This window comes from Centroberyx gerrardi, chromosome 1 (genome assembly GCF_048128805.1).
Source record: "Centroberyx gerrardi isolate f3 chromosome 1, fCenGer3.hap1.cur.20231027, whole genome shotgun sequence".
Classification (NCBI taxonomy): Eukaryota; Metazoa; Chordata; class Actinopteri; order Beryciformes; family Berycidae; genus Centroberyx; species Centroberyx gerrardi.
In genome coordinates, this window is record NC_135997.1 from 17,248,395 (window position 1) to 17,263,181 (window position 14,787).

At 43.6% G+C, this 14,787-nt stretch overlaps 1 protein-coding gene across 2 annotated transcripts; it reads right to left on the bottom strand.

The window, feature by feature from the left end:
- Positions 1 to 181: 181 nt before the first annotated feature.
- Positions 182 to 12,278, bottom strand: LOC139920295 (uncharacterized). 2 transcript variants are annotated; one of them, XM_078286927.1, is made up of 17 exons: positions 12,159 to 12,278; positions 9,468 to 9,555; positions 8,855 to 8,989; positions 8,640 to 8,718; positions 8,468 to 8,491; positions 8,324 to 8,377; positions 8,035 to 8,151; positions 7,780 to 7,843; positions 7,618 to 7,661; positions 7,401 to 7,526; positions 6,397 to 6,545; positions 6,104 to 6,212; positions 4,134 to 4,814; positions 3,795 to 4,036; positions 1,922 to 2,015; positions 1,686 to 1,782; positions 182 to 1,566 (listed from the first exon to the last, which is right to left on the bottom strand). In XM_078286927.1, exons 3-17 carry the CDS (start codon positions 8,944 to 8,946, stop codon positions 1,499 to 1,501), a joined length of 2,040 nt encoding a protein of 679 aa, XP_078143053.1. In that variant the 5' UTR covers positions 8,947 to 8,989; positions 9,468 to 9,555; positions 12,159 to 12,278; the 3' UTR covers positions 182 to 1,498. The 2 variants fall into 2 exon arrangements, with proteins under 2 accessions (XP_078143053.1, XP_078142859.1); XM_078286733.1 differs by having other exon boundaries at positions 8,035 to 8,184.
- Between the last annotated feature and the right edge of the window lie 2,509 nt (positions 12,279 to 14,787).

Genomic DNA, 14,787 nt, shown 5'->3' on the forward strand with positions numbered 1-14,787 from the left:
TTTAAACATTTCAGAACATATACAATTCTTTATATGAAACAGTAAATAATTCTCTTATTGTGCACACTCTGTAAGTAATTCAGAAAATAAACACTGTATCTTTGCCCATGTTCATACTCCTCTCTCGTTCATGGCATTAATTTATGTAAAACCTTACATTTCTGTCACTTGAGGCACTTTCTGAATGAAGAGGCTCTGTAGATCAATTTAAAGCATAATGCAGAAAGAGTATAGCGCCCCCTTGAGGCAACACTTGTACACAACTACAGACTCGATAGCTTCCTTAGATTGAAGAGTAGTTTTAAACGCTTAAACTGATCATCTGAGCTTTTGATACACACACACTGGCAGTGTGACACAGCTAAACATGCAGGTTTAAATATATTTTGAAATTGCAAATTGTATGTTTGCATTGTTTGTAAACACTGGACCAAAATGCATTCTGTATCTGGTGGAAAGATGCGAAGAGATTCTCAGCAGAGATTATTAGGCAGTCCTATCCTTCAAGTCTAAAGTGTATATCTCCAGTACTAATATACTCAATACAACCTCTGGTGTGGCTTCAGGTGAAATGCCACTGAATTTCAGCTATGAAACGTTACTCCTGCACCCCGTGTGTATTGGTGAACATTCTCTAGAACGGTCTCTGATGCCCAGAACGAGAGGATTTTCTTGATATCAGGGTACAATCCTGGTTTGGAACTGATTAAATTACCACTTAGCACTGTGGCTCACTTGGATATAAAACTTCAGACAAACATCACATGGTCATAAAGTCTAGTTTCCCAGCCGCTGTCAGCGGAGCGGCTCTAGGCCGTGCATTGACGTGACATTGCAAATCATAACCCGGATATTCTGGTTTCCAGCTCTGAGGGTTGTTCTCGTCCACAAATAGCGACCGGATTTTCCTGGGCCTTAACCTCATACACACATAATGTTTTGTTGCTGTCGGGTGAAAACCTCATAACTCCAATTTTGGTGATTTTCATGTTTGAAGGAATACACGGTCCTCTATGGGTTGAGAAAATTCTCTAACCTTTTGGTCCCATGAAACCCTTTCAAAACTCATCAGATTAACGTCAAAAATGCATTGTCATCAAGCTAAAAACAAGACTGTTTTTCTTAGTTACTGAATTGTTGACATTTTAGAAATACGTTTTCACCTGACAGCAACAATTTGTGAATTTATAAATTGAGTGGTATTCCCCTTTAACCTGGGCTACATTATGAAACTATGTGTGTGTGTGGAGGCAAGAGAGTGGGAACTTTGGAGTGGAAGGATCTTCAGTCACGACCGGGGTGCAGAAACCCCAACATTTTTCGTTCTTGGGCAGAACAAGGCAAATACATTTCTGTCTGCACAATCTCCACCGTTTGGCAGAGCTTGCTTGTCTGAGCAGTTAAGTGGAACATCCTTGAGGCCTTTCATCTCTAAATGGGAGATTGTATGAGCAGATCTGAGTCGGGGAAATGCTTTAGCTATGGTTCCACTACATCATTACAGGACAGTAGTGGCCAAATTGCTGGGGGTAGAGGGACGGTCCTCCTGATCACGGGACGTCTCCTCTGAAAGATGAAAGCAAACAAAAAACGAGACAAATCAACATAATGCTTGATGCATCAGACATGCATTTATGTTTTCATACCAGCAACTACGACTCGGCATACTGGCCAACTCCTCTCACCAGGTTGTTCATCTCCCTTTTCTTCGCTGTGGTGCTCCTCCGCCTCCTCGGGCATTTCCACCTGACCCAAGTCCTGCAGGTTCTCAACGCTTGACCCCTTTTCAAAATATAAGTTTGTTACGCACTGTATTATTTAAACTTTCATTTAATAAACATGAAAATGGACACAAGGCACACTGGACAAGGAACAGAACTGCATTAGCAAACAGTTCAACAGACATTCACGCTCTGATTACCTGTGACTGGGAGTAACAGTCTTCATCTGAGTTCCTAAATCCTTCTGGGGCCTCCATAAGCATCTCCAGAGCCTCCCCCTCCTCCTCTTCATCACTGTTGAGAGAGACAAAATACATGTATCAGGTCAAATATACTTTACTGTAAAGCCTTCCTTATCATGCTTTATTTACAGCAAGGTATTAAACAGAAACAGGTTTATGAAAATGTGGGATTGGAGCGTCAATCATTTCAAAAGTATAATGGGTCATGTCTTCAGTTTAAATAGCTCCTATGGATTTGTATGCAGGGCTTAAAGACCTCCGGCCAGGTGCCGGATTTCCGGCATATGGACATTTTAGATTCACAAACTATTTTCGACAACAAAAAAAAAAAACTCACTCCACGTGGGTTTTTGTTTTTGATGCGTTTTATCCAATCATATTCAGCGAAGCAAAGCAATATTTTACATTTACCAATGGAATGCGAGCAAGTTTTTTTTTATCCAATGAACAGCAAGCTACTTTCTATCACAATGTAGCGCCGATTCCGTGGTGTAGCACAGCTGAAATATGGAAACGAAGTTTATGAAAGCTGGTGAAGATACACGCGTCACTGAGAGAGGAGTAAAAAACAAACGGCGATAGGTATGGATTGAATAAACGGGTGGAGACGGGAAACCGTTTGACACTTGGTGCGACAAATTGTGCTCAACCAGCAGATAGAAAGTGCTCCTTCCACATGAGGTAAATCCCAGACACAACGCCGCTATGCGCGCACTCCGATATCTGAGCACACCGGGAGCGACAGTTACAGCTGCCGCTCCAGCAGCACTGACAGACCGGAACCTGACCTGTCTTTCACAATTTACAATCGTCATTCAGCATAAAAATGTGGCATTGCTTTGGCTGTTCTCTACAGAGCTCCCCAGGGGTCACCTGGTAAGAAAAAAGTAATTGATGTGGAAATCCATATGGGTATTAGTAAACCGTGCCCTCGAATTAGTAATCAGTGCGCACGGAGTCCTAAACCATGCCCGCGGATTAGTAGGCCGTGCACACGGATTTGTAATATGTATATTGATAACGTCAAACAGGGACACCACAGCGGCCCACAGAGTTGCATATAAAATGTAATTAACATGCTTTTTCTACAAGCATGATTTATAGGGAGTAAATAGGTTTCATATTGTCACCAAAACACATCGGATCATAAATTAGACCTACTGATGTGATTAATCAATGGTTATGGTTCACATATGGTCTACGTGCCTATGGCTATTACAGCTCACTATATGTATGCCAAGCTGTGTGTGATGGCTCTGGCTCACTGTATATAGGCCTAAAAGTCCCTCTTTGATGTTATCAACATAGATATTACAAATGTGTGCGCATGGTTGACTAATCCGTGGGCACGGTTTAGGAGTAAATTGTAAGAAAACCGTGCCCACTGATTTCCGCATCATTTTTTTTTTGTACCAGGTGACCCCTGGGGGGCTCCACAGTTATCCTTATTGCACTAGGTTTATAGATTAATAATGCTGTGTGTTGAATATTCACTCATTCAGCACAGAAATCTGTCCCCCCCCCCCCCCCCCCCCAATCAGTCAGGAACATTTCAGGCTCAGAATGTTTTTTTGCTTTAAGCCCTGCGTATGGACAAAACTATTCCATATGAATAAACTGGGAATGTCACTGAACTTCTGCATGGGTGAAAAAAAGGCAGCCAGTCATGTGAAATGGGAATGGAGATAGATAACATAAGAATTTGGGTTATATGAAGTCCTTATGAAATCAGGCTAAAAGAGTAGGCGTTGAGAAACTATTCAGTGTTCAACAACAAATATTTTTGGCGATCTGTACACTTCCCGACACAAAAATCCCAGATGATACACACCTTCCTCCAGTGTATATGTTCTCCTCGTCCTTTTCTTCCTCCGCTATATTCTCTTCCTCCATTTTGTGTTGGTCCTCTCCATGTTCTCCATCCTTGTCTTCCATTTCTACTTGGTCTTCTTCCTTTTGTTCCTCCTCCTGCTCCTCCTCCTCCTCCTCGAGGTCAGAGCAATTGAGAAAGTCGAAACTTTCGAGGGCCGTCTCGACTTCCTGACTGAAACTAGCAGAACTAGGCAAACAAACCTATGGAGAAAACAGAAATTTAGGCATCAAAATATCACCGTCAACATAGTGGATACCCACGCGAAAACACCCAACGTGCACACATGCACACGCTCACCGCCGGAGGATCTTCTGGTTGTTTTGACTCCTGGATGGACTGGTGTGGCTGAGCGTTTTCCTCTGAGGCTTCTTCTCTAAGTCCCTCTGCATTTGCTCCCATCTCAGTGGTGCTGTCCTCCGTCTCCACTTCAGACTGTTCAGCCTGAAGTGCTGCTGAGTCCTTGGGTGTGTCATCGTTCCCCTCCTGGGCTGACACACACACGTCTGGGTCTCCACATTCGGGTAAATCCGAGCCATCCGGCTTCTCCAGCAACACAGGATGGTTTGAGGAGACGTCAGAACAGCTCAGGTTTTCTGAGGTTTCAGAAAGCTCGACTGATTGGACAGACGCCTCATCAGTCACAGTACAATCTCGGCTAATGTCGCCGATGTGGCCGTCAGAGCTCGTACTCTGCAGGTGGCCGTTAGGCACCGAACACTTCGAGGAGTCCGTCTGACAGAAAGCCTCCGCGCCGTCCGGCTCGTCCTCCTCCTGGTTGGACGAGAGCGACGGCGTGGAGGTGCCGGAGCGGTGAGGGGTGAAGGACAGCTGAGTGGTGGGAGTGGTCTGCAGCGTGTTGGAGGCCGTCAGCCGCTGGGCGTGGTGCGCCATGGCCGGACTGGAGGAGTCATCGGAGGATTCGGAGGAGTTGGACCAGACGGTCCCGTTCTCCAGTTCCCCCTGCCTCTTTAACAGAGACTGGAGAGGAACCCAGCCGCAGAGAGGAGAGGCAGAGAGAGGAGAGAGACAGAAAAACATTAGATTAAAACATCATTATTCTATTATGTCTATACATAAGAAATGATTATGGTTTTCATGCGCATGTTGGTTATCAAATTACATCCAGGAAACAAAATATTTTGTACAATACCCCTTTTTGTACCCAAAGGGGCAATACTACACACATAATGCTACACTCAATCTTACAAATCACCATACACACCATGTCTCTAATTACAGATAATATGTCAAAATTGCAGCTGCTGAGGGCCCTGCGGGCCTTTCTGCAGTCTAGATTCAAACTGAAGGTGAACAGGCTTTTGCTATCAGGGTCCCTAAACTGGAATGACTTGCCTGAGGAACATAAGCTAAAAAAAATTGCATCCAAAAACACATTATTTTAAGATGATATTTTATTGATTTTGCTCGTTTGAACTTGTGCTGTGTCTTCGTTTACTTAAATTCTTTTTCTGTATAGTACCTTTGTTTTATCGTGTCCCATAAAGCAATTTATAACTGCTTCCACAAAAGTGATATACAAGTAAAGTTCATTATTGATTCATTATATGTTCCCTCTGACTTCTTTTGGTTCTGTCACCACAACACACCATACTACTCTACAGCTACATGCCAACACACCAACTGTAAACAGGTGAATCGGGGTGTTGTGCCGGTGAAGTCACAACGTAAGGCTGCCGTCCGGTCCGTCAAGCTGTCATGGAACAGTTCCACCAGCGAGCGGCTCTGTCCGGCCCCGACCCGCGGCGCCGCGCTCTTCAGCGAGGTGAGGAAGAGGAGGGACAGATTGGAGCGCTACTCAACCACTATTAAACAGCTACAAGGACCACAGCTCTGTTCATACATACTGTTGGTCTCACACATCCCACTACCGCTATCATTCACTTGGGGAGTCGCTCCCCTCGAGTCACGCACGCCTGTCCCACGACCACACATCCTAATACACACTCCTCTGCGAATATCCTCACACACATCACTGCTACCGCTACACACAAAGCAGTCGGGGAGCAGCTGAAACAGAACAAGCCAGCAAAATGAAAGTAATAATAGCCATCAGTAGGAATGAATGGCAAAAGAAAAAAAATGTAGGAAAAATATTTTGCAATGAAAAACTGCGTTATACAGTAAGTGTACTATAAACCCCTCACACAAACTACACTACTGGTGATATAACAGCAGGTGTGAAGGAGGTTGCTGTTAGCGGACAGTCAAAATGCTGAGATTGGATATGCTCTGGTCATGTGACTCACATAGAACACCTGCTCCCGCATGGAGGGTGTGTCAGGCGGGCTCTGATTGGATAACAGCCGCTTGGAGACCGTACTGGTGGATGATGTCTGGTCGTCCTTATCAAACGGGCTAAAAAAACAAAAACAGTACAGACAAGGAGTGAGATAAAGTGCAAAGCATACCCTAACACACATTTTAATAATTAACATTTTCCTTTTTTTTGTACTACTTGAAAAGTAATTTATTTTCAGCTTGGTCAAAGAAATCACAAGATGGTGAGGTAATGAGAAGGATTTGCTGAGGTTGGATTTACCTCCAGGTGACCTCCAGGTTGAGTTTGACTGTTCCAAGGTCGTTGATATCCACAGCGAGCGTCTGGGGCAGCGGACAGAACAGGTCGAGCATCTCGCAGGAGACGCTGCCCACCACCACGTGATTGGCCAGGCTCTTCAGCTCCGTCACCTGGGCAACCAAAACAGACTCAACTATCAACAACGACGACAATCAGCTGAAGCTTCTGACCATTACCAACAAACGATGTGGAACAGGGTTATTATAGTTTGGGATTTTTCATTAGTTTTTATATTTTATGCAGTTTTCAATTTTTACTTCAATTTCAGTTAAGTTTTAGTTTAGTAGTTTAGTTTTTATTTAGTTTCAGTTCTAGTTTTAGCATTTTTGGTAGGGGTGGTGTTTTTTAAACATTTAATGATAGAAGTTCATAACAGGTATTTTGAATATGTTTGCAACAGGTATTCTGTAATACAAACAATAAATCATATTCTTTAAAAAAATGTATTTACATAAATGTTTCAATGCATTGTCAGCTAACTTAGAGGTTGGACCAATTTGGCTTCATGCTGCATAAATGAATTGCATTAGCAATGAATTCAGACCATTTAGCTCAAAATAATCCCAAACATTTTCTCCCAACTATTTTCTGCACACGTGTTGTGCAGACGGCGATGCTGTTGGCACTTCCTCTGAGAGCCAGAGGGGATCATGGGGCCGAACATGTCGGTCTACAGGATAGCACCATGGTGTCTTGTGGTGTAGTATTCAGTAAAAATAGCCAAAAATTGTTCACCCCAAATTCATTCTCTTTTATTACCCTGCACATAAACAAAAGACTAAAACTAACATCTCACCATCATCTCTATATTTTTATTTTAGTTCGTTTTAGTTCAGTTTTAGTCTATTTTTTATATTTGGTTTTTAAACACCTAGTGTTCGTTTTAGTTTCCTATAATAACCTTGATATGGAATATTTTTTAGTGCGTGTAGTTTTACTGGTAGGTTTAAAGCTAATTTTCTCACCTTGATTGACAGCAGTTCTGTGACGAGAGGCAGGAAGATGTAATCCTCGCTGTCCCATATCTGCTTGTTGCTAACTTCCACTCGGCCCCGCAGCCTCCAGCGCTGCCGCCCGTAGCGCATCAGGACCTGCGGGGGCAACAAGCAGCCAACGTTACGTGTGTGAACAGAGACTGGAGCAAAATCTGTGCGTCTGTGTGCGTGTTTATGTGTTTCTGACCTCATACTGGTCACCAGCACACAGCCGCGCAAAGCCAGCGAGACCTGAAACATCAGAGACGGACAAGAAAGTAAGAATACGTCTGATAAAGAGTGGAGGGACAGCAGAGTCAAGTGAGAGAGAGAGAGAGAGAGAGTCAAGTGGGTGCAGAAACTGACTCACCCTTCATCTTAATGTGAAACTCTCCCATCTGGCTTTCCAGCTCACTCTCAAGTGAACACATGTGCTGCAGAGGAAGACAGAGGGAGAGGGATGAATAACTTATGATGTGGGATATCATTAACATGTGGCCAAATATTTATTTTTAGCAAAAGATTTTTTTTTTTTTTTAGATTGGGTGTGGCCCCAGAGAACCACATCCAATCTACTGTACATGTTCACACACACAAACACAATTACTTGAGGTGAAATACTCACCTCTGTGCATTCCCTGTAGCCCTTGTTGGCCTCGCTCAGGCTCTCCCGCGCCTCCTTACTGCCAGTGGCGGAGTTGAAGGCTGCCACCATCTTACTCGCTCCGTCACGCAGCCGCCGCTGTATACAGTACGCATCATACAGCTCCTCCACCTGGAGAAGCAGTTTACAAAGGTTTATTTTGTTCCATTTATTTTACTGCACTTCACGTCATTTTGTGAAGACAAGAGCTGTACCAATAGTGTTTATTAATATTATCACCAACTGACTATTATTTACTGTATATACACACCTTGCTGAGGTGGAACTCCAAGCGGCGCATGAACCTCTCTATGGCTTTCACTTGCTGGGGAAAAAAGGAACAAATACCAACTCAGTAAACTAATACATCATCTTCTCTCTACCCTTTTCAAACAAGTTACTTAAGGAAACTCACCTTATCCTGCTCATACAAAGACCCCTGCAGAGAATGACAAGAACAAAACAGTTAACATCACAAAGCATCAAATTAACATCCTGAATGAGGATAGATAGAGGTGACAGCAGCTAGGCTGGTACTGGATGGATGGTAATACTGGTGCGACTGGTTTGACTACATGGGTTCTCACCAGACGACCGTTCCTCTTGTTTTCTCTGATCTGCTGACCCAGACTGTCCAGCTCCAGCTGGTGGACCTGCAGGTACGACCTGACAACAGAAACAATCACCATGACTTTTGTTTTAAAGGTTCACAAAGAGCCATTTCCTGTTAGTTGAGCGATGTTCCACCTGGCAGCCATCCACTGTAATCAATGAGGACAGCGCCCCAAATGTGTTTACTCACTGTAGGCCTCTACGCAAGGCAGCGTACACTTCATCCAGCCTCTCGGGCTGGGGTGTTTTAGTGGGAGGGAGTTTGGTGGAGCCCGTGAACATCCTGCTTCCCTTAGAAGGCACTTTTCTTCTGGACCAAACACTGCTGAAGGAGGAAGAGGGAGAGAGAAATCATTTCTGACAAAGATGATAAGGCCTTCATGCTTACAGTGCAATACAAGCACATTCAAAATGGGCAACAAGGGAGGGGAGAGTATGAGAGAGAGAGAGAGAGAGAGAGAGAGAGAGAGACTTGTATTCATTTTTCTATTATTTCATTGTTTATGTTAGGGACTTTGTGCTTTGGCAACATGTTTTATCAAAACATCATGCCAATAAAGCTTAATTGAATTGAATTGAGACAGAGAGAGAGATTACTGTTAGTACTTTCATTATAATTTTAATTTGTATTTGTATATGTTGCTTTGGCAATAAGTACCTTTTGTATTTCATGCCAATAAAGCCCATTTGAATTTGAATTTGAATTTGAGAGAGACAGAGAGAGGGGGGGGCAGAGACAGAGAGAGAGAGAGAGAGAGAGAGAGAGAGAGAGAGAGAGAGAGAGAGAGAGAGAGAGAGCTCACCTGTTGAGTGGAGAAAGACCGTCACTACTGCAGCATGCTTGGACAGTTGAGTGCAGCACAGCGGCTCTAACAGACTGAAGGACATGTCCTGCAATTACACAGAGAGGAAGACATTAGAGGCCGAACTCCCCCTCCCCCTCTCTCTCTTCTTCCCTCTTCACTTCACGCCTTACTCTTTCTTCACTAATGATTACTGAGTATTCCTGATACCAGTGGTCAGCGAAGAGAAAATGGTGGAAGAAAGAGGACGGAAACCGCTCTCTCACTTCCTCCACATTGTTTTGTTGAGAGTCTGGGACGGCGAGCGACATGCAGCGACCGCAGCGGCCACCGCCGACAACAGCGGGGAGTAACAGTCTGCTTCTGCTTCCCTTCCCCTTCCTTCCCCGTTTCTCCACCCCCCCCTCCACATCCAACACACGGCTCAGGAAGTCTCATGGCTGACTCTCTACACAGGAAATTCTACACAGAGGTTTGGCCCGAGAATATAAAACCATCTCTGCGTGTGTGTGTAAAACCGCCTCTCTCTGCTCTGCTAAACCTTTCCACACGAGAGGAGAAAACTAAATCAGAGACACAAGTCATGTCACTTCAGAGTGGCGTGAAGCCACTGTCAGAGGAATGAGCAGTGATGATTCAATATTATCGTTTGTCGTGTTTCAGTGGAATCAAATTGTGTTGGTATGGTGATTTTGGGATATTGCGACACACAATTCTGCTCTCTAATCTGATGATAACAAGCAAATTTCATTTAAAAACTCTGACAAAACGAGGTACGGCAGGAATATTATTTGAAAATTACCATTCTGTTAAATCATGGGATGAACATTAACTTGATTATTTAACATGATTTTACATACGTGAGCCACATCCTGATATATATGGATCCTTATGATTATGGTGAATTAGATTTCAACCATATTGCCGAGCCCTAATGACCAGCACAGCTTCTACAGGAGCAGAGGGTCGTGCCGGGGCTAAGCTAGTCACAAAAGGGATTACAGACTTAAACCGGACTAAATCTGTCAAGCAAGAGCCAAACCCATATTAACACATGGGATCTGTGAATGAGTTAACACAAAGCTTACACAAACCAGAGACAGAGCGTAAAAACTGGTGGCATCTGTTGCTCCACACTACTTTCTGTGCAGTGACTCTCTCAAAAAGACAGAGAGGGAAATGTGTGAGTGCAGCCTTTGTGCGTTAATAAGACAACAGATGGGAGAGTGAAGTGTTCGGCCTGTAGGAGTCGCAGAGACAGACAGACAGACAGACAGACAGACTATCCTTTAACATGCTCAAACGCCTTTTCAGAGACAACATCACTGACAGGAGAATATGCTCTTCAAGTCCAGATCAATGCTGCAGTGACAGCGAGTCCAGTGAGGGTGCGGACTCGGTGGGCCTGCAGTGCTTCAGGGGTCCAGCTAAACCTCTAATCTCAGCCGCATGCTGAGAGGATTAGCTGGAGCCGGTCAGGGTGAGAGCATGGCGAGGTAAAGGTGCCATACCAGAGAGCCTTTTCAGATAAAACTAACTTCCCCCCCACACACACACCCCAACTTTTTGCCAAACAGAAGGCAGAAGACATGTGATGTAGTTAGCACTCGGGCCTGCTGCACCTTGAGGTGGGCCCAGCTATGGATGAAAGTGCAGTTGGTCATCATGACACACTGATACACATGTGAAAGGCCAGACAGACAGCACAAATCCTCCACTCCCTACCCCCCCCACCCCCCCACCCACACACACACCTCAAGCCTACACCTACACCTGTGATAGGCTCAGCAGGACTCTATCAGTATTGATTATCAGTGTCAATCGCCTAGTTTGTCCCTCTGTAACCTTTCATCAACATTATGGGGATCATTAGCTGTATTAATCCTCTCCGCGGGCAGCCTGAACAAAGAGGAGACTGTTTCAATCACCTCACAAGACTCAAGTTTTATAAAGAGCCGGTCACACACTCAGCAGGCCGGCGCGTGAACGACGAGTAGATGGAGACACGCGCACGCACGCACGCACGCGCACGTATAGTCCAGACTGTATTCCGTTTTTTTTTTTCCTCAATTCTGCATCTAGACTGGAGCTCTTAACTGATAACTACGTCGCACAAGCACACGCACATTTTAGACTATATAATCCATACTTTTGTGTGTGTGAGAGTGTGTGTTGGAGGAGGAGGAGGAGGAGGGGGGGGTCCTGGTTTGGAAAAAAAATAAAACCACCTCGATTTACAGATTACTGGATTAGCCTAACCCGGCGGTAACAGGCCATTTAAGTAAACGGACAACCGGATACATGTTCACATCACCGAGCTCTTCTTGAAGTAACGATGTGCCCGAGGAGTTAAATCGGCAAACTTGGGAACAGTTACGACCCCCATATCCTACCCCACCCCACCCCCGGAGCTCATCACAGGCCACAAAGTCAACTCCTGCCCGGATCAGGAATCCCCCCTCTCCCTCTAAAAGTGTCCTCACACCGAAACACGACACACAAAAAGAACCACAGAGCGAGAGGAGGCAATCACAGCCCGACTGACTTCATCATGTCGGAAAGGGACATCATCACACCAAAACATCATTAGCTAGAAAGCAACTTCACGTCGGACAGACTAGACTCGCACCCGTGTAAAGAAAAATAACAGGATTCTTGTTGTGACCTTGGCGATAAAAGCAGCAGCCCTACCTGTGTCTTAAAATCCGACGACCCAGATAATCTGACGGGGAGCCCATTTCCGTCGCGATGCTCAATACAGTTTGGAGAGGTTTCCAATATTCTCCTCTGGGCGCTGTCCTTCTCCTTGATTTCGCAGTTTTTTGTGTCTGCGGTCAAGCCAGCAGCAGTTCCCTAACAACTTCCCGTCAGTAGCTTTCAAAATAAAAGTTTAAATCTGAATCGCAATTTGCAGTTTATCTGTTTGGGAACACAAAAATGTGACTGGAATACAGAGTATGCTAGATGTCTTTGTAAAATCTAAAATCAGTTCTATGACATTTCTTTCACAGAGCTATAGAGATAAACAAGTGGGATATTTGGTTTAGAGAGAACTGAAATTGAAAGTGATTGACACTGGGGAAAAAAAAGTAGCATACAATGACCATTAAAAAAGTCTGCATGAATGAAGACAAACTGAATTACACACTTAAAGAACTATAAGTTGAATGGAGAACTGAGGCAACAATTAAGGGGGAAAAGGGAAAGGGGGGGGAATGGAAGTCACAGAGCTATAGACTGGGCTTGTCAATACCTGCAAACAATGCAAATGTAAAAACATTGTGTTATATGCATTAAAAATAAATTAAAAACTTGTTTGTCACATTTTGTCAAAAGTTATGGCCTTGCAAAACAATTTAAATCAAAACATAAATGTATCCTTTAGTTAAATAAACTACTCCTCTAGTAGTTAACAGCTAACAACTATTACAAACATCATGCAATTATGAGGATTATACACAGCCCATCCACTGCTGGTCAAACTGTGTAAATAAATACACAAAATTTAGATTAAAAAAAAAAAAAAAAGACCTAATTGTATCTTTAAGCTCTTATTTCACTATTTCAGTGTATTTTATGTGCTTTATTTTTAAAATGTTGCATGCAAATAATTCTAAAATGTACAGTTATGTATATACATGTTCTTCCATCTGTACACCTTATAAGTGAATACCTTAGGCTATATGTGAATAGTTAATAATGCACACTTCCATGCCTGCTTCAAGTTTATAAATCTATTAACTAAGAAGTTATTTTTACTGTTACTATCTGTTGTATTATTCTCATGATTGATTGTGGTAATTACTTGTTGTATAATTCTCTCTATTTGTCTTATTCTTACCTATATCTTATTGTGTGCTGCTACATCAACGATCTAATCTAAAAACATCACGCTACTTTTATTTTGAAATCAAATCCGCAAACCGGAAGACATGTTGTCGCTAGTTGCTGGGGCAACAGGGATGTCTCTGGCTCTGTCACTATTTTCTCCGTTGCTTTTGCTGCTGCGCTGGCGACGCCACGGTGAAGCCAACGGAAAAAAACAGGCATGATGTGTTCCGAAGCGGAGGAAGGAGTAAAGTACCGACGTCTCTCACAACCACAGCAGTCAGTCACCCATGGGTGTTCAGTTTAAAGTGTAGGTGAATTTCAGTCTGAATGTTTAATTTAAATCTATCACGTGCAGGCACAGAGGACAGTTTGTTCACATTTACCGAAAGCAGGGGGCGGTGGGGAAGGAAAGCATGTGGCGCATTTTCCTCACGTTTTTCTAAACAAAACAGGACGTTACAGGTGTCAAAACTGAGGATGCTGCTGTTCATCTTCTCGATTAAATAACTGATCGCTTTCGGTTGAAACTCCATCGTGTATTATTGCATAGTGCCTCAGTAATTTAGAGCAAAGTGGGGGCCACGACTGAACTCTCGAAGAGATGCAAGTCATATGACATGCAGAAAGACTGGTAAGAGAGTGGTTAGCAGGGAAATAAACTTACTTTTTGTCTACAACTAAGCCAGTGAAAGTGGGTAGTACAATTCTCCAGCCACTTTCACTAATTTACCAAACAGCTAGCTTTTTAAGACCGTTATGTTGATCTCCTCGCCAGATCCTGTCAAAGTGGCTGGCAGAACAAGCTAACTTTCCCACTCTGGTTAGCAGGAATGGACCAGTACCATCTACATTTGCACATGTATCTTCGGGAGGCAGTGGGTGTTGAACCCATGCACAATGACCATTTGTTTACAGCTACTATGTTAATCTGACCCCTATTATTAGATGGGAAGGTCCCCAAACCTCAGAAACTAGTGCACCTAGACTCAAAAAGCCTGGAGCTACTTCACAGAGAATTAGATGAGAAAGATGGTACTGTATAGGTGACATGGGAAGATAGGCGAGCACCCTGGGGTTCACAACTGATATCTCTACTATAAGATAAGGCTCAGATGGTTGTAAAAACTAAAATATTGTTTGGATCCACGAGAACAGCCTTCCATTCTCCAGACTTTATATCTAATCCATCACAAATTTAATCTTTGTTACTGTCTTTTCTGGCTTTGGCAGAGAATTGTTCATATTCACAAATTTGCGTAGGCTCTCCCAGACCTTAGTAATAACACATGAATGCTTAAACTGAGTGATGTTCCCCTTTAAGTAACTGAAAAAGCCATCACCTCATTTAATGTGCAGTATTCATCAACTGTCCTAAACAATGAGTCCCTTTTTGTTAGTGCAGTACAAAGTTTAGACGAGAAAGTTTTGAGAAATGTGTCAGTGGAGGCTGATGGATCTGCTTTGCTCAAAGTGTTTGAGGATAAGCTAC